This window comes from Aquarana catesbeiana, linkage group LG02, assembly GCF_042186555.1.
Source record: "Aquarana catesbeiana isolate 2022-GZ linkage group LG02, ASM4218655v1, whole genome shotgun sequence".
Lineage (NCBI taxonomy): Eukaryota > Metazoa > Chordata > Amphibia > Anura > Ranidae > Aquarana > Aquarana catesbeiana.
Genome location: NC_133325.1, coordinates 384,038,623 through 384,066,418, shown reverse-complemented (window position 1 = coordinate 384,066,418; position 27,796 = coordinate 384,038,623). Strand labels below are relative to the sequence as shown.

The window sequence follows — 27,796 nt, the reverse complement described above, 5'->3', positions numbered from 1 at the left end:
AATAAACATGAGAATGCCCAAATATTTGTAATTGCAACACATTTCTGAGCAAAGTGGTGCATTATCTGACAGAAATGCAGGGATGTCATTTTTTTTGGTCATGACTGTACATAAGTAAACTGTTGAAATTACTTTGTTAAACAAATTTGCAAAATGGAAAAAAACCTAGGAATCACATACAAGCTCAACTGGAGTTACAGTTCGAGGGTGAACCTCTTTGTAAACAGATGTGTGCAAATCTTACACTAGAAATTTGAAGGTGCAAAATGCAACACTGAAGGAAACTGACCAACTTGAGAGAAGTTCACTGATTACTGTGCAGACAGTTAATGAGGTAGTTATGGTGGGTGAAGGATGATCAGGTAGGGCCACACTTCAGCTAAATGGGGTGGTTGAAATAATCAGGCATTCAGCACTATCACTCCAGAAATCTTTAGCTCCAAACTCACCCAGCTAACTGTGCCAACCTATACCTGTCAGTAGGATTACCGACCAGATTTCCCGATAGGCAGGAAGCAGCACGTGAGGCTAGAGATAATCATATAAAGCATCCAGACAGTGATCCCCAAAGGTGTTTGTTCTCCCCACCAAACTTTTCCCTATATACCAGTGTCTGCACCTCAGGGATCTAATTTGTTAAGGTGTTAAAATATGATGACAAAATCGTCATTGGTCTTTTCAGGGATGGCGATAAGTGGCGTTAAGTCCTGGCCCTGTGGTGCAGTCATCACAACTTGGAACTCAACACACTCAAAACGATGGAGATGACAGTGAATTTTCAAGAGAATCCTCCCGACACTGCCACCTCATTACACTCAACAGTACTGTGTTGACTTTAGAGACCTTCAGATTTCTGGGATCTTTAAGCAATAATCAAGTCTGTTTTTTGCTCTTTCATCTATGTTTGGTTTGGTTCAGTCTCCAAACAGATAGGAACTGACTACAGCAAACAGTAAGGCCAAAAACAAAAAAACGGCTGCTGCGTGAAAACAAATTGGAGCACCCAAGTGTGATGATCTCTAACTCTAGGTTAGTTTTGGGAGTGTGGTTTTTAGTGTTAGGTGTTCTTTAAATAACACAGCACTGGGAACAGCATTTTAGAATCCAGTTTTATTTTATACACCTGGGGGCTTTACAATGCAGGTTAAAAAATAGCACTATGGTTTTTTAATCTTTTCAGAAAAAAATGACACATCAATTATTCAACACCATATAAAACAACAGAAGGTTTTACTGGCAGTGTCAGCGATGAGTGTGATATTAATGAGAAAGGTAGGAGAAGGAAAGAGTGAATCAACAAAAATATGGATCAGATTAATCTTTCCTAAATTGACTGCCACCTGTGCTGACCCATTCATTGCTAGCGAGGACAGAAATACTGCACAAGGTCTGACATCGTAATGAGTTACATCTTGTAGAAGAATTAGAAAATAGACAAACATATGATATGTAACTTAGTTCCCAGAAAAATTGTACTTGAACCAAAGTCTTAACATTCATGATAAGACAAATAGAAAGCCTAGACCACCAGTTCATGAATGACTGATAGCTATTGTGATAAAAAAGCTAAATTTGTCATGAGGTATCAAATGCTAAGTGGATTAAAAAATGAATGACTTTCATGAATTTGCAATGCTTGAGGTCTGTGCAATGGTTTTCCTGAGATAAACACAAGTATCTCTTTGAGGTCTCTTAGGCTACATTCACACTGGGGCGGGGGGGCATTAGTTTTAGTGGCGCTTTACCGCTGTTATAGAGGCGCTTTTCGTCTGCTAGCGGGGCGTTTTTAACACTGCTCGCCCCACTGTCCAAAAAATGCTGCTTGAAGGACTTTTTTCCCATCCTGCAAGCGCACCGCCCCAGTCTGAAAAGCACTTGGGCTTTTACGCTGGGGAGGCTTAAGAGGCACTTTTCAGATGCTATTTTTAGCACTAAAACGTCTGAAAAGCGCCCCAGTGTGAAAGGGGTCTTAGATACATACCTTTTAACACTAACTTGTTTAGCCTGTGTAGAACAAAAGTCCAGGTATACAGCTAAACATTAAAAAACACATGTGAAGTTTTTCATTTACCAATTATTTTAAAATGTACACTTATGATGCACATGCCATGATACACAGCTCAGCATCATGGGAAAATAACTCCAGCCGAATAGAAAGACTGCCCCATACAGAGAATGTCACAGCCTACCCAATACAGCAACATGGAGGAACCCTTTAAAAAACTTTCCGGTCTCAGGGAACCCTTGTTAAAAGTTACTATATCTACAACCCATGACACATTAGTGTGATGATTAGTGGGAAGAATGCTCCTTACATTTGTGATCATTGGGAAGAATTCTCCCCTTACAGATAGCGAAAAAGATCAATGTTGTCAGTGGGAGCTTATCTAAGAGGCAGAAACAGCTAATTGTTCAAGGAACCCCTGGCAACCACTGGAGGAACCCTGGGGTTCCATGAAACCCTGCTATATACAGAGTGTCAGTTAATTCAGAGCAACACCAGGAGGCCTATCATGTATATGTCATTCAGTGTTGGTGGAGCATTACTTACTGAATGTAACATAACCTAACACACAGGGCCCATGGGAAAGCATTACCTGCCCTTACTAGAGTCAACTTGTTAAATACTGTATAAAATGATTCATATCATACTGTTGCATGTTATTAATCTATACTTACAGGAGGCAACTGATGTAATTTCCCCACTGTATCTATTAACATTGTGCAGAAATTCCTTTTCCAGGTTCACAGCAGGGGCACTGACATCTTAACTTATTTCTTTATAAGCAGATCTTGGCAGCTGGACGGACTTCTATTGTAAATAACCAGTATGTGTTTTTAAGGTTTTAGAAACCCACTTAACTGACATCAGAGTGTTCGTTTTGATCTTTAAGGATCTTTGAGAATGAGATACTTTATAGTACAAGCTGCTACAGAAGTAAGAAAAGGTTTTTGCTCTACTTTATGGTTTGTTAAGAATAGGTAAGCATCTAGAAAAGAACACAGCTTACACAAAAATGTGCTTTATCATACATTCTGTTGGCTAAAATTTGTATTTTTTTACTTTCACTTCTTATACATCCTATGCTTCTCCTTTCTATACCTTTGCCTTTCCAACATCTATACCTTAAAGGTCACCCAATACTTTTTAGACATGGCAACAGGACATCCCCACACTGACAAACGGCGATTGAGAGGAGGATATCCAACATTACTTCCTACTTATGATATCGACAAGAGATAGATAAGTGCAGCTAACATTTCTACACAGGGTATATTATCACAGTGTTTCTCCACCATTAATAAAACTGTAGATGAGTCCTAAATGCCGTACTGAACTTGGTACATTTATCCATATGGTGTGGTCTTGTTCACTCATACAAGAATTTTGGTGGGGGGTGGTGGAAGATATTCATTCAGTGAGTAGTGTGGTAATTTTTTTTTTAATCAACAAAATAGATTGTTATTGAGTAGAACACAAGGCATTACATGGTACAATTGACTAGGCATACAATCCAGAGAAATCAGGAGATGCAATCCTCATAATAAAAAAATATTTGTAATAACTGCATAGCCAACTTATCTATCAAAAGAAGAGGAGGCATTGCATATGTAGCACTGGTAGATTTTTAATCTACTGCTGATAGGTAAATTTAGTGGGTTATCTGTTCATACATAGTCAGATTTGCCTCTGTTCCAGCTCTGTTGAGTTGCATGTAATTTCACACTGTGCCTGTGGATGTTGTTGTTACTATGGGCCAGTGTTGGAAAGGCAACACGTTGAAGTGTATAAGTGCTCCTCTGTCCCGGAGATAACTCGGTGGAGGTGGTCCTCCGAGTTGCATTCTGGGAGAGGGTATTTATGGGACAGACGCCATGTTTCAGCGTTTTTTTTTCCGTCCACCTGCTGGCCCTCCTGGTCGACAGGTATGCGCTAAGAGTACTACCTCGTGGTCCTCCAATCGGGAGGCCCATGGCGCTGCGGCTTGTGGGTGGGCCCAGAGGCTTGTCTGGCGCCTACTACAGCGGCAGAGGAATGGTCCTGGGCTGTCTATCCTGTGTGAAGAAGCTGGGCAACTGAGAAGATCCCAGGGGAGGACCCGTCATGGAAGGATCATGCAGAGTGCTGGTCTGGAGAGGGGCCTGGTGACTCAGTTGGAGGACGTATCCTAAAGTAATCCTACCGCATAGCTGTGCTCGTTGTTCATCGAGAACCAATACATCCTGTGGCAGAGGATCGTACGGGTTTTGTTTCAATCAAGTCTGTGGCAGAGACTTTTGTTCGTGCTGCATACTGGCTGCTAGGTTAGTGAGAGAAACCTATCCAGGTGGGCAAAGATTCAACTCTACAGAGAGAGTATATTCAGCTACAAGTTTTCAATCCCTAATGTTACACAAAGAACATTAAGAAAAAGGTATTTGAGCTTCCCTGCAACTTTCCTTCTACCTCTTTCCTGCTACTTCCTTCAATTTACGTTTATTAAAGCATTGGAAAAGATACTCAAGTGTCCGCTGCCTACATTGTATATGGTAAACTCAACGGGACCCTAGACCCGGTTCTGGTGGTATGTACCCGTGGCACATATCTGGTTCCCGGAACCAGTTGCCAGCACACAGGAATGACATCACGCCCCTCCAGGAAGTTGATTGTACTGCTGCTAATTTCTTCCCACCACCATGCCCCGCTCACTGTTCTATAAGGAAGAGATAATCCTTATTTGCAAATTAAGATATATTTTTATTTATTTTTACATGGGGTGGTGTTTGTGTGGGTGGTGTTTGTGTGGGTCATGTGTGTGGGGTGGTGTTTGTGTAGGTCATGTGTGTATGTCTAAATGATTTGGCCTCAAAACACACACCTACTTCCTTTGTACATATTCACTTCTGGGCCAATGTATATTGCTTCCTGCTTCAGTGTGTGTGAATATATAGATATAGCTATATATATCGATAGATGTAGGTTCTTGTGTTCACCAGCAGAGAGAAGTTGGGCAGATGCCACACTCCCAATTCTGGAGGTATAATAATGGTCTAGCACAGGGGTCTTCAAACTACGGCCCTCCAGTTGTTCAGAAACTACAATTCCCATCATGCCTAGTCATGTCAGTGAATGTCATAGTTTTACAATGCCTCATGGGATGTGTAGTTCTGCAACAGCTGGAGAGCCGTAGTTTGAAGATTCCTGATCACTCTAGAATGTCTTGAAAAAAAGGTGTTTTTTCATGTGCCTTGTATAATGCCTAAGAAATATCGATTGGAAAATACAAGTGGGTCATGGCACATCTACATTCCAAATTTGACACTTAAGATGGCCATGCACTATGCAATCTGATTGGCCAATCTCTGTACAACTCAATATTTAGGCAAAATAGGTAATAGGAAGATGCACTTGAACAATTAATTCAAATTATAGGAAATCACTACAATCTTGCACTAAATCTAATTTATTTAAGATCTGATTGCAGTGCATGGTCACCTTTAAAGATCAAGATCTGAAAATATTAATTTATTGGGTTTAGAAACACTTCTCTGTCCTTTGTAATGTATTGAAAGACTTGGGTAAAAAAAGAAAAAACACATTTCAAAGATATATTAGAATTAATAGGAATGAGATTAGCATCAAAAGGGTTAATTAACTGAGTACACCTACTAACTGCCTAACAAGACACATCCATGAGATGAAATTAACCAATTGTATTGGGCGTGCGCTATTATCAATGAGAAAACGGCAGTTACCCTAGCGACAGTTGCAGTTTATATATGCAGGTATTTATTATCGTCATTTGTGCTTCAATGTGCGCCGGTTCGCACGTTCAATTAATGACTTTTCCGGCACACCAATTAATGTATGAACTGGTGCATCACCTTATTTTTAGTAAATTACCCCCACTATCTCTTAAAAATATGAAAAGATTGTCAATCACATTTACCCTTTCCCAGAAGGTGTGTGTTAATTCTTATTTTCCTTTTTAATTATTGAAATTTCTCAACTCTGTAGAAATACTTTTATTATTCATTGTGCTGATTATTATTATTCATTGAACGCATTTGTGTTGTAAATATACAGTATATAGCTTCTTTAAAATTTAAGATCCTCTATTATCTTTCATATGAATTCTAGGAACATTCTCAATACCCATTGGATACAGTCCCCTTCATGAACCTCTCTTGTATGATCAATAAAGAATGGAACCCCCAAGTCAAGTTATTACATATATACAGAATGCACACATATTCATCTACATTAGTACAGTGCTGTTAAACCTTGGCACAGAAAACAAATGAAAATGAATTAGTATCCTAGCCATTTACCCATCCTTAAAGCTTAAAGTATATCTATGTAAAATGTATATGTATTCTACTCCACTTTGGAATTCCATTATTTATATCCTACTCCTGTTCATCTGAATGATCTTGAAGCTTGGAAACGAAACAAAAAATCTCCTATATGCTATATAAATAAATAAAGTTTTCATTTAAAATAAATAAAGTTACATACAAGCACCCCCCCCCACCACAAATTGTGAGCTTGCCCCACCTCCACATATATGCACATATCAACGCAAACACACCCAAGTGTCGCCTATGTAAAATATTGGGGAATTGAAGTTTATCATTTAATGGATGCGTACAATTTTGAAACTTGACTCTGCACAACCGTATCTTTTATAGCTTACAGAAAATTGCATAACGTATTTCATCTGTGTGCCCCAAAATGAACTTTAGTGTATTTTTTACAGAAAATTTGCACTTGATAAACTGTTTTGCAAATATTATGTACATTAAAAAAAACTGGAGCTACCACTATTTTATTCTATAGAATGTCTGCTTTCATAAATGTTTGGGAGTTTAAACTAATCTTTGGGTCTAAAATAGTTTTTTAAATAACGTTTACAAAAAAATCCACAAAAACAGCCCTGGCAACAATGGGGTTAACCCCCAAATCAAAAATTTAATATATTGCAGCTTACCAATCATTAGATGTAATGGCTGCATTCATTTTCTTTTCTTAGGGTTTTTATCCCCTCTCTTTTCCCCTTGTGATCTGATCGGTAACACTCCTCCTTCTGTATATTATACAGACACCACTCTGGATGAAAGAGCACAAGAGGGCAGATTTGGACAGCAGCTTTGTCAGTCTAGGGTGGAATGTTACCTATACTAGCAGATTTAAATACACTAGCAAAAAAAAGCTGATAATTTAAGCTACCCCTACCAGTGTTAAATGACCTGTCCCATCCCTGTTACTGCAAGCGAGCTTTTCTGTTGAAAAACAACAGACTTATTGGCTGGATATAAATAAAGGAAAGGAAGCCTAAAAAGGGAAAGTAATACAACTATCGCATCTAAGAACTGGTAAGCTGCAATATAATAAATGTTTGCTTTTGGGTTTAATTCTGCTTTAAATTAAGTTACTTTTTATCTAATTTCCATTTTTTATACACGTTTGAACTATATTTTTTTAAAAGGAAGCTACAATTGGCCTTAAACATGTTCAATAAACCCCATTATAGGTGAAACTAGGTAAGTGTTATGGCTGATGATTTTGAAAGCAACAGCAAAGCTGATAAAATCTTGGACAAAAAAATAAATGTTTCCCATTTTGCAGGATATGTGTTCATCTAGCATGTACACAATATCACAGTTAGTACAGCCTGTAGGTAAATTAATAATTCAGCTTTTTGCCTGTCATCATCAGGAGAGCTTGAAACAAGGTCACAAGATACAAATGAAGATTAGACAAGTAAATCTATCTTTGAGCATCATATACAGTATTTCATAACTTCTTTTTCTTTCTAAATGTACAGTAGTTCACTATATTGGGAAAGAACATTTATCAAACTTCCTTTACAGATAGTTCCTGGGTTACAAACAAGAGGTTTGCTCTTAAGCTGAATTTATTTGCAACAGGTAAATTTTTTAAGTATAACTACAGCCAAAAAAAATCATTTTTATCCACTCCAGCCCCGGAAAGGTTTTACTCCCTTAATGACCAGGGCATTTTTTGCGATACGGCACTGCGTTGCTTTAACTGACAATTGCGCGGTCGTGTGACACTGTACCCAAATAAAATTGATGTCCTTTTTTTCTCACAAATAGAGTTTTCTTTTGCTGGTATTTGATCAGCTCTGCAGGTTTTATTTTTTTGCGCTATAAACAAAAAAAGAGCGACAATTTTGAAAAGAAAAAACAGTATTTTTTACTTTTGCTATAATAAATATCCCCAAAAATGTTTTTAAAAAACAAATTTCTTCATCAGTTGAGGCCAATATGTATTCCTCTACATCCGGGATATGCAATTAGCAGACCTCCAGCTGTTGCAGAACTACAAGTCCCATGAGGCATAGCAAGACTCTGACAGCCAAAGCATGACACCCAGAGAAAGAGACATGATGGGACTTGTAGTTTTGCAACAGCTGGAGGTCCGCTAATTGCATATCCCTGCTCTACATATTTTTGGTTAAAAAAAATCACAATAAGCGTATATTGATTGGTCTGCGCAAAAGTTATAGCGTCTACAAAATAGGGAATAGATTTATGGCATTTTTTACATTTATTTACTAGTAATGGCGGTGATCTGCGATTTTTTGCAGGACTGTGACATTGTGGCAGAACAGATTGGACACTTTTGACACTTTTTTGGGACCATTGACATTTATACAGTGATCAGTGCTAAAAAATGCATTGATTGCTGTGTAAATGTCACTGGCAGGAAAGGGGTTAACACTAGGGGGTGATCCAGGGGTTAAATGTGTTCCCTAGGTGTGTTTCTAACTGTGAGGGGATGTGACTGACTAGAGGAGGAGCCAGATCGTTGTTCCTACTTAGTAGGAACAGACAATGTGTTTCTTCTCCCCTGTCAGAACAGGGATTGTGTGTTTACACACACAAATCCCCATTCTGGCTCCCATGCCCGCGATCGCGGGTGGCCACATGCATCGGGTCCCCCGCCGTGCAGCAGGCGCGTGCACGCGTCTGCTATGGCTCTTAAAGGAGCCGCCGTAAGTATACCATGATTCACACAGCAGAGCCATCCTGCCGCCGTATATGTACAGGAGTTGGCCGGGAAGTGGTTTTTAGATAGCATAGGGAAGGGTTAACAACCCTGCAACATTTGATTTGCTGTCTGTGCCTCTGTTGAGAAGATCTGACCTCACTTTCTCTTCCTGTGACAATTGGATTTGGAAAATTTTGGGTTGTTGGTTGTTGTGGAAACAAGGATTGGTGATAAAGCTTCAGTGGAGACACCTTTTCCCATGGTAAGTCTTACAGGAATGATTTTCCCTTCCTAGGGGTAGATTTCCTCTCACTTCCTGTTGTCTCCCTCCATTTGTAAGAGTTGTATGTAAGTCGGATGTTTGTAACTCGGGGACTGCCTGTATCTGCAATGAGATTATTTGCCTTATTCTGTTGACTAGGCAAGTGAAAGTAAATTATTCTGGTACCATAAAGAAAGTTATTTATAACAAGTCTGTTGGCAAGTAATCAACATGATAGCTTATTATGTGGTCTGCAGGATAATAAAATATATCTACCTACTCAGAAAAACACAGCCTATACATAGAACACTGGCTGCATGCAGTCTTAAGATTTTGGTCTGTAAATAATCCAGCAGCCAAACTGGAATGGATGTTTGCCCATACTCAACCAGTCTGCAGCTTATTAGAGAGTAAAGCAATAATAATCATAAAATCCCTGACAATGACATTATAATATAAAACCAGCAATGGCTATGGGATCATAGACAGTACCAATTTATCAAACTAATAATAATGCACTTCAACAATAACATATTAGTGATAATAAAAACACTACACATACTTTTAATAGATCAAAATTGGCCGTGGCCCTTTATTATTGGCAATAAAATGATTTATTTGATCTTACAATCCAATTTCATAACACATACCTGGATATAACAGTCTTGCCTTCTGACCAACTATTTTACACCAAACTAAAATATTATAATACAGTATCTCACAAAAGTGAGTACACCCCTCCCATTTTTAAAAATTTTTTATTATATCTTTTCATGTGACAAAACTGAAGAAATGACACTTTGCTACAATGTAAAGTAGTGAGTGTACAGCTTGTATAACAGTGAAAATTTGCTGTCCCCTTAAAATAACTCAACACACAGCCATTAATGTCTAAACTGCTGGCAACAAAAGTGAGTACATCCCTAAGTGAAAATGTCCAAATTGGGCCCAACGTGTCAATATATTGTTTGGCCACCATTATTTTCCAGCACTGCCTTAACCCTCTTGGGTATGGAGTTCATGACGACATCACAGAGCTGGTGGATGTTAGAGACCTTGCGTTCCTCCACCTTCCGTTTGAGGATGCCCCACAGATTCTAAAAAGCATTTAGGTCTGGAGACATGCTTGGCCAGTCCATCACCTTTACCCTGTGTTTGGGGTCTCTAAAGGGAGGGGATCATGCTCTGCTTCAGTATTTCACAGTACATGTTGGCATTCACAGTTCCCTCAATGAACTGTAGCTCCCCAGTGACGGCAGCACTCATGCAGCCCCAGACCATGACACTCCCACCACCATGCCTGACTGTAGGCAAGACACACTTGTCTTTGTGCTCCTCACCTGGTTGCCGCCACACAAGCTTGACACCATCTGAACCAAATAAATTTATCTTGGTCTCATCAGACCACAGGACATGGCTCCAGTAATCCATGTCCTTAGTCTGCTTGTCTTCAGCAAACTGTTTGCAGGATTTCTTGTGCATCATCTTTAGAAGGGACTACAGCCATGCAGACCGATTTGTTGCAGTGTGCAACGTATGGTCTGAGCACTGACAGGCTGACCCCCCTCCCTTTCAACCTCTGCAGCAATGCTGGAAGCACTCACACATCTCTTTCCCAAAGGCAACCTCTGGATATGAAGCTGAGCAGGTGCATTCAACTTCTTTGGTCGACCATTGCAAGGCCTTTTCTGAGTGGAACCTGTCCTGCTAAACTGCTGTATGGTTTTGGCCACTGTTCTGCAGCTCAGTTTCAGGGTCTTGGCAATCTTCTTATAGCATAGGCCATCTTTATGTAGAGCAACAATTCTTTTTTTAAGATCCTCAGAGAGATGTTTGCCATGAGGTGCCATGTTGAACTTCCAGTGACCAGTATGAGAGTGTCGGAGCGATAACACCAAATTTATCACCTTCTCCCCAATCACACCTGAGACCTTGTAACACTAATGAGTCACATGACACCGGGAAGGGAAAAGCGCTAATTGGGCCCTAATTGGACATTTTCACTTAGGGGTGTACTCACTTTTGTTGCCAGCGGTTTAGACATTAATGGCTGTGTGTTGAGTTATTTTGAGAGGACAGCAAATTTACACTGTTATACAAGCTGTACACTCACTACTTTACACTTTATAGCAAAGTGTAATTTCTTCAGTGTTGTCACATGGAAAGATATAATAAAATATTTACAAAAATGTGAGGGGTGTACTCACTATCCTATCCTTACATATATATATATATATATATATATATATATATATATATATATATATATATATATATATACTATATCTATAACTCAGCCATTAAAGCTCAAGTTATAACAAGTCATAACCAAAGAAGGGCCCCCTTTCAGCAGAAAAGGACGGATGCCACACGATAAGGACCGCGACGATGGGCGGGAGGGTAAGAAGCTACTTCTGTTGTTAACTACCTACTGACAGCTATTGCGTAGATTTTTTGTTTAAATAGGTGCTAGTAGTTCGTGCCAAGTCAGTTATGTCCATGTGACCTTATATTAGGCCAATTAAATTTAAATATTTAAAACCGTCTGACTTCATCCCTGTTTGATATGTGTCACACTCCCATAGGTGGGTAAGGCAAAATAATTGCTCCCCCACTTTCATTCATATATTTCTATCCAGAAACAAAATTGCAAATTACAAATTCATTACAGTAAACAAGACACAGAATCTGGTTGCATTGATACCCCAATTTAAAGAGGATGGTATTATTATCAGGCTTACCTGAGCGTCTTACGAATCATATCTTCATCTGTGATCCCATAATATGTTAGCGTTTCATTCCATGTGGGGTTAAGCGTATTCCTCAAGGTCTTTGTTCGTAATTTGTTTGCCTGAAACAAGACCAAATGGGTTCTGTTACAAACTGAAGCTCAAAATCATTTTAACCTTCATCCTAGCCTGTTTAAAAAAAAAATGATATGCCCTCATAGGTCTCTTTTACTGCAAAACCTCCATGGCACTGTTATTTGTGGCTGAAGAGTTTCATGCTCTTTCTGAATAATATATAAGCAATAATGCAATGTACAAAAACATTAATTGAATTGTATTTTATATTAGCACAGATAAAACAGATAATATCAGTGATACAGCAGGCGGCACCTTGGCATATAGTGCTTTTTAACAATTTAGGTCTAAATTTAAATATTTTGCTTTATCGTCTCCCTTTATATTGTAAAGCACTGTGCAAACTGTTGGCACCATATAAATCCTGTATAATAATAATAATAATAATATTAAAAATGAATACTTATTAAATTAATGGAACTGAGACCACATTATATTATCAGTAAAGTAGCAGGATCTAAATGATTTTCCAGATGTTGTATTCTTAAGGATACATTAAACTTTTGTCTTTTAATCACCAGTCTTTAAGAGCATATATAGACTTATGTCCACATTTTAATAAAAAATACTCTTTATTCAATATACTGCATTACATTCCCTCCATAGCCAAAAGGCAATAGGTAACACATAATAAAATGTTCAGTGCATCTCATTATGATTAATTAAATCTCACACAATTCCTCAGACACCAGGATATTAATGGCATTTTACTTTACTGTCAGAGCTTTGTGAAGCAGTTCAGTGAAAATAATACCATTGTACTTCTTTATTTTCTAATAAAAAAACTAAAAAACTAAAATAAAATATATAAATATATATATATAAAATATATAAATATATATAATTATATATATATATATATATATATATATATATATATATATATATATATATAGTCAGGTCCACAATGGATTTGAAATGAAACGAACAAGATGTGCTTTAACTGCAGACTTTTAGCTTTAATTTGAGGGTATTTACATCCAAATCAGGTGAACGGTGTAGAAATTTCAACAGTTTGTATATGTACCGCCCACTTTTTAAGGGACCAAAAGTAATGGGACAATTGGCTGCTCAGCTGTTCCATGGCCAGGTATGTGTTATTCCCTCATTATCTCATTTACAAGGAGCAGATCAAAGGTCCAGAGTTAATTTCAAGTGTGCTATTTGCATTTGGAATCTGTTGCCGTCAACTCTCAATATGAAATCCAAACAGCTGTCGCTATCAGTGAAGCAAGCCATCATTAGGCTGAAAAAAACAAAACAAACCCATCAGAGAGATAGCAAAAACATTAGGTGTGGCCAAATCAACTGTTTGGAACATCCTTAAAAAGAAAGAATGCACTGGTGAGCTCAGCAACACCAAAAGACCTGGAAGACCATGGAAAACAACTGTGGCGGATGACCGAAGAATTCTTTCCCTGGTGAAGAAAACACCCTTCACAACAGTTGGCCAGATCAATAACACTCTCCAGGAGGTAGGTGTATGTGTGTCAAAGTCAACAATCAAGAGAAGACTTCACCAGAGTGAATACAGAGGGTTCACCACAAGATGTAAACCATTGGTGAGACTCAAAAACAGGAAGGCCAGATTAGAGTTTGCCAAACAACATCTAAAAAAGCCTTCACAGTTCTGGATCAACATCCTATGGACAGATGAGACCAAGATCAACTTGTACCAGAGTGATGGGAAGAGAAGAGTATGGAGAAGGAAAGGAACTGCTCATGATTCAAAGCATACCACCTCATCAGTGAAGCATGGTGGCGGTAGTGTCATGGCGTGGGCATGTATGGCTGCAAATGGAACTGGTTCTCTTGTATTTATTGATGATGTGACTGCTGACAAAAGCAGCAGGATGAATTCTGAAGTTTTTGGGGCAATATTATCTGCTCATATACAGCAAAATGCTTCAGAACTCATTGGGTGGCGCTTCACAGTGCAAATGGACAATAACCCGAAGCATACTGCAAGAGCAACAAAAGAGTTTTTTAAGGGAAAGAAGTGGAATGTTATGCAATGGCCAAGTCAGTCACCTGACCTAAATCCGATTGAGCATGAATTTTACTTGCAGAAGACAAAACTGAATGGAAAATGCCCCAAGAACAAGCAGGAACTGAAGACAGTTGCAGTGGAGGCTGGCAGAGCACCAAGTATTAAAAAGTGAAAGTTTGATGGATGATTGTTAATCTGTCCCATTACTTTTGGTCCCTTAAAAAGTGGGAGGCACATATACAAACTGTTGTAATTCCTACACCGTTCACCTGATTTGGATGTAAATACCCTCAAATTAAAGCTGAAAGTCTGCAGTTAATTCTTCATTTCAAATCCATTGTGGTGATGTAGAGAGCCAAAAAGATTAGAATTGTGTCGATGTCACAATATTTATGGACCTGACTATATATATATATATATACTGTATATATATATATATATATATATATTATATATAGGCAATAATGAAATGAATTAAATGAATAAAGTTCCTTCAGTAATGCAGCAGCGCTGTATGCCCCAAATTAATAGGGTCTCCTTCTCAATCAAGTTCATTGAGTTCAAACATGGAACAGATGGTAAAAGTCCCACTAATATTGCTGTATTCTGTGAGGGTAGTAAGTTCTTTCACCAAGCGATACACCACGTGCTGGGACCCCCAATGAAAAACACACTCACCAGAAATCCGACCAATATGAGCCTTGATCAATAATAGCAGGTCTGCACCACTTTCCAAACGACCACCAGATTGGGGCATACAGCGCTGCTGCATTACTGAAGGAACTTCATTCATTTAATTCATTTCATTATTGCCTATATATATTATCTGTTATCTAAGCAGCTGCTATCCATTTTTTCACGTATTTATTTATGTGCTATATATACTGTTAGATATATCGTACTAAGCGCAGAGCATTGTTGTTTTGGGGCGGGCATATACACCATTTTATTTGAGATATACTGTATATATATATATATATATATATATATATATATATATATGTGTGTATGTGTGTGTGTGCGTAAATATATATATATATATATATATATATATATATATATATATATATATATATATATATACGATAAGTGTGTAACGCAACTAATGTGGGATATATACAAATATTGTAGTTTTCTGATAAATTTGTGATTTGCATAGAATGAGTATGTTTTCTCCTTTTTTATTTGAGATCTGAACCTTGGTAGTTGTAGTAAAGAGGCCTTTTATGTTTACTAAATATGAAAAATTATGAATAAATTGACTGATATGAGATGAGTTGAGAGTAAATGTATTTTTCTAATCTTCTGTTATTGTTTATAAAATGTATGCATATTCTTGTGGATGTGAATGTTTGTTGGAAGAGGCTCTATAAAAAAAAAAAAGAGGATGGTGCGGGAAGGCTAACAAGTGTAAGAAATGTCACCTGGTTGAAGTGGCACTTCAGGAGTACAAATTTTTATTGTTTCACTACAGCATCTTTTGGGATATTACCATTTGGTGTAACATTATAAGTATCAGTAAAAAGTTCAAAATACTTCACTCCTTCTGCAATAAACACCATTAAAACAGCACACGAAGACAGCTTTTTCAACATGATTTACTGAAAATGTTAATTTGCTCTGGGAAAACCATGCTAAACATATTGAATTCACCTCTTCATAATTGAAGTAAAGCTAATCTCCCACAACAGAATTCTTAGTTTTGTAGAGAACATAAAACCTTTTTTTTTGTGCAAACATTCAGTTTTCTCTTTACCTTGTTCATATTTTTGCTCCCTGAGCATTGCACACACTGTATAGTCTCTATAGGAACTTACTATGAACATGTGCACACTCCAGTGGCAGCTGAATGGCACATATTTACTGTGGCAACTACGATGGAACATGACAATGCACTGTGCACTGAAATCGTTTTTGTAGTCCAACACAGTAACAACATCACAGCCAACATCCACAGATCTTCTGTGAATGTAGGCTGCCTCAGATCCTTCTGTCTCTTCATCTAATCCCAGACAGACTCAATGATATTGAGATCAGGGCTCTGTGGGAGCCAAACCTGCACTTCCAAGATTCCTTGTTCTTTACGCGGAAGATAGTTCTTCATGACATTGGCTGTATGTTTGGGGTTATTGTCCTACTGAAGAATACATTTGGGGCCAGTAATACACCTACCTGATGGTATGGCATGACGGGTAAGTATCTGCCTGTATTTATCAGCATTGAGGACACCATTGATCCTGACCAAATCCTAATTCCACTTGCAAAAATGCAGCCCAAGCCTGTAAGGAACCACCATCATGCTTCACTGTTGCCTGCAGACACTCATTGTTGTACTGCTTTCCAGCCCTTTGGTGAACAAACTGCCTCCTGCTACTGCCACATATTTTAAATTTTGACTCATCAGTCCAGAGCACTTGCTGCTCTTATTTTTCTGCAACCCATTTCCTATGTTTTTGTGCATAGATAAGTTGCTTAGGTTTGTTTCCACATTGAAGATTTGGCTTTTGGTCCATGAAGACCACTTCTGGTGAGACCTCTCTAAACAGTAGATGGGTGAACCTGAGCCCAATGGTTTCCAGCAGTTCTGTGCTGATGACACTGCTGGACATCTTCCAACAAACCCAAAACCTACAGCCAGCGTTATTAACAAGTATCTTCAGCGTAAAGAAGAACAAGGTGTCCTGGAAGTGATAAGTTGGCCCCCAAAGAGCCCTGATCTCAACAACTTTGGGTCTGTCTGGGAATACACGAAGAGAGAACAGGATCTGAGGAGGCAGCCTACATCCACAGAAGATCTATGGTTAGTTCTCCAAGATGTTTGGAACAATCTACTTGCCAAGTCCCTTCAAAAACTTATTTTATATATTTTTGAAAGTATTTCTTCACTAAAAATATTGCACAGTACTGTATATCTGTGCGTATATACAGTGGGGACGGAAAGTATTCAGACCCCCTTAAATTTTTCACTCTGTTATATTGTAGCCATTTGCTAAAATCATTTAAGTTCATTTTTTTCCTCTTTAATGTACACACAGCACCCCGCATTGACAGAAAAACACAGAATTGTTGACATTTTTGCAGATTTATTAAAAAAGAAAAACTGAAATATCACATGGTCCTAAGTATTCAGACCCTTTTCTGTGACACTCATATATTTAACTCAGGTGCTGTCCATTTCTTCTGATCATCCTTGAGATGGTTCTACACCTTCATTTGAGTCCAGCTGTGTTTGATTATACTGATTGGACTTGATTAGGAAAGCCACACACCTGTCTATATAAGACCTTACAGCTCACAGTGCATGTCAGAGCAAATGAGAATCATGAGGTCAAAGGAACTGCCTGAAGAGCTCAGAGACAGAATTGTGGCAAGGCACAGATCTGGCCAAGGTTATAGAAAAATTTCTGCTGCACTTAAGGTTCCTAAGAGCACAGTGGCCTCCATAATCCTTAAATGGAAGACATTTGGGATGACCAGAACCCTTCCTAGAGCTGGCCGTCCGGCCATACTGAGCTATCGGGGGGAGAAGAGCCTTGGTGAGAGAGGTAAAGAAGAACCCAAAGATCACTGTGGCTGAGCTCCAGAGATGCAGTCGGGAGATGGGAGAAAGTTGTAGAAAGTCAACCATCACTGCAGCCCTCCACCAGTCGGGGCTTTATGGCAGAGTGGCCCGACGGAAGCCTCTCCTCAGTGCAAGACACATGAAAGCCCGCATGGAGTTTGCTAAAAATACACCTGAAGGACTCCAAGATGGTGAGAAATAATATTCTCTGGTCTGATGAGACCAAGATAGAACTTTTTGGCCTTAATCCTAAGCGGTATGTGTGGAGAAAACCAGGCACTGCTCATCACCTGTCCAATACAGTCCCAAAAGTGAAGCATGGTGGTGGCAGCATCATGCTGTGGGGGTGTTTTTCAGCTGCAGGGACAGGACGACTGGTTGCAATCAAGGGAAAGATGAATGCGGCCAAGTACAGGGATATCCTGGACGAAAACCTTCTCCAGAGTGCTCAGGACCTCCGACTGGGCCGAAAGTTTACCTTCCAACAAGATAATCACCCTAAGCACACAGCTAAAATAATGAAGGTGTGGCTTCATAACAACTCCGTGACTGTTCTTGAATGGCCCAGCCAGAGCCCCGACTAAAACCCAATTGAGCATCTCTGGAGAGACCTAAAAATGGCTGTCCACCAACGTTTATCATCCAACCTGACAGAACTGGAGAGGATCCCCAAATCCAGGTGTGAAAAACTTGTTGCATCTTTCCCAAAAAGTCTCATGGCAGGATTAGATCAAAAGGGTGCTTCTACTAAATACTGAGCAAAGGGTCTGAATACTTATGACCATGTGATATTTTAGTTTTTCTTTTTTAATAAATGTGCAAAAATGTCAACAATTCTGTGTTTTTCTGTCAATATGGGGTGCTGTGTGTACATTAATGAGGGGAAAAAAATGAACTTAAATGATTTTAGCAAATGGCTGCAATATAACAAAGAGTGAAAAATTTACGGGGGTCTGAATACTTTCCGTCCCCATATATATATACACTGTATATAGATTTATGTGAAAAATTCGGTGCACCACATGAAAATTGTTGACTCTGAACAGGCATACAATAGATTCAAACAGTGCCAACAAATAAAGGTGATATACTTGTATAGAAACGCAAATAATATGCCTTTTCAATAATTTATTATCATACAGGCATCTTGTATAACTGTCGACCTGTATGTGACACCATGATATTTTTGACCACTTCTCTAAGTTCCTTCAGTTGCAAGATGTTTGTAAGTTTCCTTGCATGAATTGCCTGTTTCAAAGTCCCACTACAAAATTGTATTGGCAATCAAATCAAGGCTTTCTATCACCGTCATGGTGATGATAACTTTACAGTCTTAAGTGCCTGGTATTTTGATATTTTGTTACCTAATTTTTAAATTGAATATACATATTTGCAAAAAAAATCAAGGCTTTCAGTAGGCCAGTCCAAAACCCCATATTTCTTCTTTTTTGAGACTTTCCTTTTGCTAGTGTGCTTCAGATCATTATCATGTTTAACCAGTAGCTGACCAGCTGCCATCGTTATACTGCGGCAGGTTGGCTCTCCTGGGCAAATCGCCGTAGGTATGCATCAGGCGTGCGGCAGCCTACGGGGCGCATGCGTGCGCACCCGGCGCACTCGTGGGGATCGGATTCACTTCAGAACCGATCAGTCTCCAGGCCCAGGCCAACGATTTCTGGCCTGGACCTGGTTAGTCAGTTCTGGCGAATGAGAGACTGTCCTCTGCCTGTAAGTGTATACACAGGCAGAGGAAATTATGTCATCTCCCCTCGTTGAACTCTTTCCCGATCCAGAGAGAGGAGAGAGAACATCTTACCATGAGTTGTACAACATTGCACTAACACCAGTACAGGTAGGTACACTTGTCACCCCCCGATTGCCTCCCCAGTTAACCCCTTCACTCCCTGTCACAGTCTCACCAAGTGCAGTTTTCACCAATTACTGCACTGGTGTCATTTGTGACTAATAAGTGTTAGGGCAGTTAGTAGTGGGCCCTGTTAGGTCTAGGGTACCCCCTAAACCCCCTAATAAAGGTTTAACCCCTTGCTCGCCCCCCAGTTAACCTTTTCACCCCTTGTCACCAGTGTCACTAATACAGTGTATAGATCTATATTCTGATCGCCGTATTAGTGTCACGGGTTAGCCAGTTAGCTGGTTAGTTTCACCGTCAATCTTTTATAGCGTTAGGGTACCCCCATATATTACTGAATAAAGGTTTTAACCCCTTGATCACCCCCAGTTAACCCTTTCACCCCCTGTCACCAGTGATCACCGTATTAGTGTCACAAGTGATGCTGGTTAGTTCGTTATTTTTTTATAGCATCAGGGCACCTGCTATATATTACCTAATAAAGGTTTAACCCCCTGATCACCCGGCGGGTGACATCAGTTAGGTTTTAGCGTCAGTTAGGGTCTGCATCACCCCAGGCAGTGTCAGATTAGTGCCAGTGGCATTAACACCCACGCACGCACCATACACCTCCCTTAGTAGTATAGTGTTTGAACGGATCAATATCTTTGATCTGATCAGAACTATATTAATGTCCCCAGTAGTTTAGGGTTCCCAAAAATGCAGCATTAGTGGGTTCCATCCAGATACCTGCTAGCACCTACGTTTAGCCCCTCCACCCAGCCCAGCCCAGCCCACCCAAGTGCAGTATCAATCGATCACTGTCACTTACAAAACACTAAACACATAACTGCAGCTTTCGCAGAGTCAGGCCTGATCCCTGCGAACACTAACAGGTTTTTTTGGTAGCATTTGAAGCAGTCGCTGGCATTCAGGTTCTCTTTTTGTTTGTGAGTCTCATTAGTTGTACCAGTAAATTTAGAGGCCACAAAGTCAAATCGAAGGTACACTAGTGAAGAAGCATACACATTTCTGAGCATGACAGATGAGAGTGAAGAGGAAGTAACCCATCTGTCAGATTCTGGCTCAGAATACGAACCGCTAGACAGCAGCGGCACCCCAACAGATAGCTCTGATGACGGAGTAGTGGTCCCTGCCAAGGTCAGGCGTACCCAACCCCGTTCTTCTTTTGTTGTTGAGGTGCACGAACTGCAGTGCTCTCATATGGAGCAGAGAGCCAGTACTAGTGCCGCTTATCCTTCCGGTGAACTGGCAAGCACCAGTGGCCTAGTACACCCTAGTCATAGTCAAATCAGCACTGCAGTATCACGTGGTGACGTGATGAGTTCCATAAGTGCAGTTCAAGCTGGTGCAGTGACTAGCACAAGTAGTGTCCTGCAGCCACCAAGAAGACAAACACAGGTCCGTCGAGCCCATAGTGCCCTTCCTGCTGCATTTGCCCATCCTAATTGGCAGACCACCACTTCTGCAGCACCCATACTTCCCCCATTCACTGGCCAACCCAGAATTCAGGTGGAAACGTCACTTGATTTTTATTCACTGTTTTTCACGGAAGATCTCTATAGATCTATTGTGGACCAAAGCAATTTGTATGCTGGTCAATTAATCGCTGCTAATCCCCAGTTGACCCTTGCCAGAGATTGGAAACCTATTACGGTTTCTGAATTTAAAACCTTCCTGGGCCTATCCCTCCTCGTGGGTATAACTAAAAAGAGTGAGTTGCGGTCATATTGGTCCACTGACCCAATTCACCATATGCCCGTGTTCTCTGCATCCATGACCAGGGCTAGATACAAGCAGATCTTGCGATTTATGCACTTCAACACCAATGAACTCTGTCGTCCTTGGGGTGACCCTAGATTTGATTAGCTCTACAAAATTCGGCCCTTCATAAACCACTTCAACCAACAGTTTGCAGCCTTGTTTACTACCGATCAAGTTGTCTGGGTTGATGAGTCCCTGATTAAGTTTTCTGGCTGCTTGTCTTTCAAACAGTATCTTCCCAGCAAGCGTGCCAGATATGGGGTCAAGTTGTATGAGCTCTGTGACAGGGCAACAGGCTATACATATAGTTTTATGGTTTACGAGGGAAAAGGTCTCATGGTCCGGGGAACTGCCCAGACTACATAGGGAGCCCTGGTAAGATTGTGTGGGACTTGGTGTCACCCTTATTCGGAAAGGGGTACCACTTGTATGTGGACAATTATTACACAAGCGTGCCACTTTTTAGTCACCTTTTTGATTGTGGAATTGGTGCATGTGGCACTGTGCGATCTAATCGCCGGGGCTTACCCCAGCGGCTTGTAGATTCCCGTCTTAGGCTTGGGGACAGAGCCTGCCTGAGATGTAATAATTTGCTTGCAGTGAAGTGGAGGGATTCATGGAAAGTTTTCATTCTGTCCTCCCTTTATGCAGATACGACAGTCGAAATTCCAATGGTGACTGGTGTTGTGGAGAAACACCTCTGTGTTCCTGAATACAACCTAAATAGGGGAGGGGTGGACCTCAACAACCAGTTGATGGCGCCGTACTTAATTGCCTGTACAGCCAGATGCTGGTACAAAAAAGTGTCTGTATACCTATTTCAATTGGCTCTGCTGAACGCTTATGTGCTATACAAGGCGTCAGGACGAACTGGATCCTTCCTTAAATTCCAGGAAGAGGTCATCACAGCCCTTCTGTTTCCAGATGATGCTGTGCCCAAACTTCACAATGCAAATGCAGTGAGCCGGCTGCATGAGAGGCATTTTCCGTATGTCCTCCGTGGTACCCCTACCCAACGAACCCCCCAAAGAAGATATGTCTTTAGGAAACGAGGATACAGGCGTGACACCCACTTTTATTGTCCCTCCTGTCCTGACAAACCTGGTCTCTACATCTGTGAATGTTTCCAACGCTACCACAAACTAAGGGAGTATTAGTGTAGGGTACAGCACTGCATAGTCATAGGATACACTTTCACAGGGTCTCCAAAGATTCCATCGCATTTTGAGAGACCCAAATCTGGAACCGTTACAGTTACAAAAAAAAACAAACATATATATATATATATATATATATATATATATATATATATATATATATATATAAAGCCAAAAATAGTTGTGTTTTTCTTGTTCTTCTCTCTTTATTCTCTCTCTCTATTGTTCTGCTCTGTTTTACTGTATTTTATGCTTAACTGCAATGTTTTATTGTTACTATGTTTTATTATGTTTGCTTTGCAGGTATGTAATTCTTTAATACTCTACTGTTTACTGAGTTTTATTGTTAATCATTATTTTCTTTGTAGGTAAACCATTCAGCTGCAGCACTGATTTATCCATCTTGACAGCAACAGCGTTTGCTCTCACGATACGTAAATCAGCAACTCCAGCAACCAACTGTGTTGGTGATTTCACCAACACAGTTGAAAAAAAGAGCTTATATGCCAAAGCATGGAGGCAGGGGTGGAGGGGCGATTTGCCCCCATGCTTCAGCATATATTTTTTTACTCTTTTTTGGCACAGATTGATTTGGCACAGATAAAAAAAAAGTTGTTTTATTGAGTTAATGTTTTATTGTTACCATTGTTTGCTTTTCAGGTACACCATTTAGCTGCAGCACTGATTTATGTACCTTGACAGCAACAGCGTTTGCTCTCACGATACTCAAATCATCGACTCCAGCACTGTAAGAGGTGATTTCACCACCACAGTTAAAAAAAACGGTGCATGTATGCCCATCATTAGAAGTGGGTGGGTGCAGGGCGGTATTCTAATGGTGGGCATACCCACCCATCAATCTCTTTTTTCGTTCAGCCCACAGGCTGCATGAAAAAAAAGAACATTACAATATATGCCCATCAAGGACCAGCAACGTACTGGTATGTACTGGTATGTTGCTGGACTTTGAGTGGTTATAACAGAATGATGCCTGCAAGTTTAGATATCATCTTGGTATCGTTCTTTTTAGCCACCAGTTGGCTTTCAGTGAAAAGCAATCCTAGCAGATAATTAGCCACTAGACTGCTGTTACAAGCAGTGGGAGGCAACGTCCCCCCTCCCACTGTCTTCCATGATTTTCTCGGGCTCTTCTGTCCCACCGGGGAACCCGAGAATGCAGCCGATGGTTATGTCAGCTGACCATAGAGCTGATCAAAGACCAGAATGGCTCCAATCATCTCTATGGCCTAAGCAACAGGAAGCTACAAGCATTTTATGACTTCAGTTTTGATGGATATAAACAGCGCCATTGGGAAGGCATCTGATCACACCGATCTTGGTGTGATCAGATTCTTTGAGAACAGAGGAGAGATCAAGAGTCTAATAGACACCAATTGTTTTTAAAAAAGAGTACATGTCACTACCTATTGCTGCCATAGGGGATATTTACATTCCCTTTGATAGCAATAAAAAAAGAAAGCAACAGTGTAAAAATGGAAAAAAATGCAAAAATAAAAAAAGCACCCCTGTCCCCCGTGCCCCCCCCCCTCTGTACATCTAAAGTGGTAACCTGTAAAGGCTTTTAAAGGATGTTAAAAATGTATGTAGTTTGTCGCCGCTGCACGGTTGTGCGCAATTTTAAAGCATGTCGTGCTTGGTATCTATATAATCAGCATAAGATCATCATTTATATTTTACCAAACATTTGAGCAATATAGTGTGTTTTAGTGCATAAAAATTCAAAAAAGTGTTCTTTTTCCAAAATTGCGTTTGAAAAATCGCTGCGCAAATACTGTGTGGAAAAAAAATTGTAACACCTACCATTATAATCTGTAGGGCCTTTGCTTTAAAAAATGTATAATGTTTGGGGGTTCAAAGAAATTTTCTAGCAAACAAAATATATTTTTTCATGTAAACAAAAAGTGACAGAAATGGCTTTTTCTTCAAGTGGTTAGAAGAGTGGGTGATTTGTGGCATAAGCTTCTAATGTTGTGCATAAAATACCAGAACAGTTCAACCCCCTCCCAAATGACCCCATTTTGGAAAGTAGACACCCTAAGCTATTTGCTGAGAGGCATGTTGAGGTCATGGAATATTTTATATTTTGCCACAAGTTTCAGGAATATTACATTTTTTTTTTTTTTTTACACAAAGTTGTCACTAAATGATATATTGCTCACACATGACATGGGTATATGTGGAATACATAAAAAATACATTCTGCTGCTTCTCTTGAGTATGGGAATACCACATGTGTGGGACTTTTTGGGAGCCTAGCCGCGTACAGGACCCCGAAAACCAATCACTGCCTTCAAAATTTCTAACGGCATAAAATGGTGATGTCAAAATAGCACAACCCCCCCAAATGACCCCTTTTTGGAAAGTAGACACCCCAAGGTATTTTCTAAGAGGCATGGTGAGTATTTTGCAGCTCCCATTTGTTTTTGAAAATGAAGAAAGAAAAAGAAAATTGATTTTTTTTCCTTTTTTCAATTTTCAAAACTTTGTGACAAAAAGCGAGATTTGCAAAATACTCAACATGCCTCTCAGCAAATAGCTTGGGGTGTCTACTTTCCAAAATGGGGTCATTTGGGGGGGGGGGGTGTTGTGCTATCTTGACATTTCAGGACCTCTGAAATGGTGATAGGTAGTGAGGAGTGAAATCACCATTTTACGCCCTTAGAAAGCCTGAAGGCGGTGATTGGGTTTCGGGATCCTGTACACGGCTAGACTGCCAAAAAGTCCCACGCACGTGGTATCCCTGTACTCAGGAGAAGCAGCAGAATGTTTTTTGGGGTGTAATTCCACATATGCCCATGGTACGTTTGAGCAATATATCATTTCAGTGACAACTTTGTGTAAATTTTTATTTATTATCAACATGCCTCTCAGCAAATTCCTTGGGGTGTCTACTTTCCAAAATGGGCTCATTTGGGGGGGGGTTGTACTGCCTTGCCATTATAACACCTCAGGAAATGAGATAGGCAGTCATAAACTAAAAGTTGGCATAAATTCCAGAAAATGTACCCTAGTTTGTAGACGCTATAACTTTTGCGCAAACCAATAAATATACACTTATTTAATTTTTTTTTTACCCGAGACATGTGGCTGAGTGCATATTGGCCTAAATATATGACTAAAATTGAGTTTATTGTATTTTTTTTTAACAAAAATTAGAAATATAAATTTTTTTCAAAATTTTCGGTCTTTTTCGTTCATAGAGCAAAAAATAAAAACCATACAGGTGATCAAATACCACCAAAAGAAAGCTCAATTTGTGGGAAAAAAAGGACGCAAATTTTGTTTTGGAACAGCATTGCATGACCGCGCAAATACCAGTTAAAGCAACGTAGTGCCAAATTGTAAAATTTGCCCCCTTCCTGTTCAGGAAGGGGGGCAAATCCTTTCGGGGCTGAAGTGGTTAAAGATCAATTTCTGGCTTAACTTAAACTTTTAGACAGATGGCATCACATTCTGATCAAACACACTTAGATACTATGCAGAATGTATAGTTGATTGATAACTGCAAGCTACACAGGCCTTGAAGCAGCAAAGCAAACCCCAAAACACAATATCTCTAGCACCATGCTTCACAGTTGTTATAGGGTTCTTCTCTTGAAATGCTGTCTTTGGATTGTGGCAAACATGTCTACTGTTATTGTGACCAAAGCACTCCGTTCTATTGATAAATCTTCTGCACATTGTTCTAGATTGACTTATCTTTTCTATATATTGTGTAATTGCCACCTGTAGTCTTGTCTAATGTTCTTTTTGAATAGCATTTTGAATACTTTTTCCTAACACCCCTCTCATCCAGGTTAAATTAAGGCAATCTGTTTCTAACTGTTGATACATACACATAAACCTCCAACTGTTGCAATATGTACCTGAACCCCCCACAATTAAATATGGGGTTCTTGGGTTCTCTTAGCATCAAATAATCAGCTCTTGGGTTGAATTTGTTGGGCTGGCCAGACCTGGACAATTAGCAGTAATTTGAAATCTACATTTTCTTTCCTTAAACTGGAATGACTGATTTTAAATAATTTGACAATCCTTTGAAATTCCTTGCCAGACACAGAAGCATCCACAACCTTCTTTCTGATGGCCTTAGAGAGCTTTAATGATATTGGCATGATGACACCACACACGTCAATAGCAAAAAGAACACCAGACCCAGGAAGTTTAAATAGGACAGGTTCTAATTAATGACACCAAATATGGAACACCTTATTCTAATTTTATGAATTTTAAATAGTGCTCAATGTAGTAGTGTTGCTTACAAATATGCATTTTCATTCATTTAAACCAGGGGTCTCCAAACTTTCTAAACAAAAAGCCAGTTTTTTTTATTCCTCAAAGTTTAGAGGGGCCAAACTGTGGCCAGTAGGAGTAGAAAATGTCCTGGCATCGGTAAGAATGCCCTGTCATTGGTGTCAGTGAGAGGATTAGTGTCCCATCATTGGTGTCAGTAGGAGGAATAGTTCCCCATAGTTGGTGTCAGTGAGAGGAATAGTGTTCCATAGTTGATGTCAGTGGATGGAATAGTACCCCATAATTTGTGTCAGTAAGAGGAATAGTGCCCTCTAGTTGGTGTCAGTGGGAGGAAAAGTGCCCCACAGTTGGTGTCAGTGGGAGAAATACACAGTTGGTGTAATGGAACTAATTATGCCCCATTGTTAATGTCATTGGCAGGAATAGTGCCCCAAGGGTCTATAATTTTAATGGTAGGTTTATTTTAACAGTGAGAGAAAGAATAACAACAAAAAATATCCAGAAAAACGCATTTCAAAAAAGTTATACGTTGATTTGCACTTTAATGAGTGAAATAAGTATTTGATCCCTTCGCAAAACATGACTTAGTACTTTGTGGCAAAACCCTTGTGTGCAATCACAGAGGTCAGACGTTTCTTGTAGTTAGCCACCAAGTTTGCACACATCTCAGGAGGGATTTTGTCCCACTCCTCTTTGCAGATCCTCTCCAAGTCATTAAGGTTTCGAGGCTGAAATTTGGTATCTTGAATCTTCAGCTCTCTCCACATATTTTCTACAGGATTAAATTCTGGTGACTGGCTAGGCCAATCCAAGACCTTGTGTTTCTTCTTTAGCCACTCCTTTGTTGCCTTGGCCGTGTGTTTTGGGTCATTGTCATTCTTGAATACCCATCCACAACCAATTTTCAATGCCCTGGCTGAGGTAAGGAGGTTCTCACCCAAGATTTAACGGTACGTGGCCCCGTCCATCGTCCCTTTGATGCGGTAAAGTTGCCCTGTCCCCTTAGCAATAAAACACCCCCAAAGCATAAGGTTTCCCCTTCCATGTTTGACAG

General features: G+C 39.7%; 1 protein-coding gene across 1 annotated transcript in view; it reads right to left on the bottom strand.

Moving 5' to 3' along the window:
- DOC2B (double C2 domain beta) overlaps window positions 1-27,796 on the bottom strand; it is an 829,321-nt gene that overhangs the window by 321,713 nt on the left and 479,812 nt on the right. Inside the window, exon 4 of the mRNA XM_073615151.1 lies at window positions 12,002-12,111. Coding sequence (XP_073471252.1) covers window positions 12,002-12,111 — 110 coding nt within the window. The remainder of the gene's footprint in view (window positions 1-12,001; window positions 12,112-27,796) is intronic.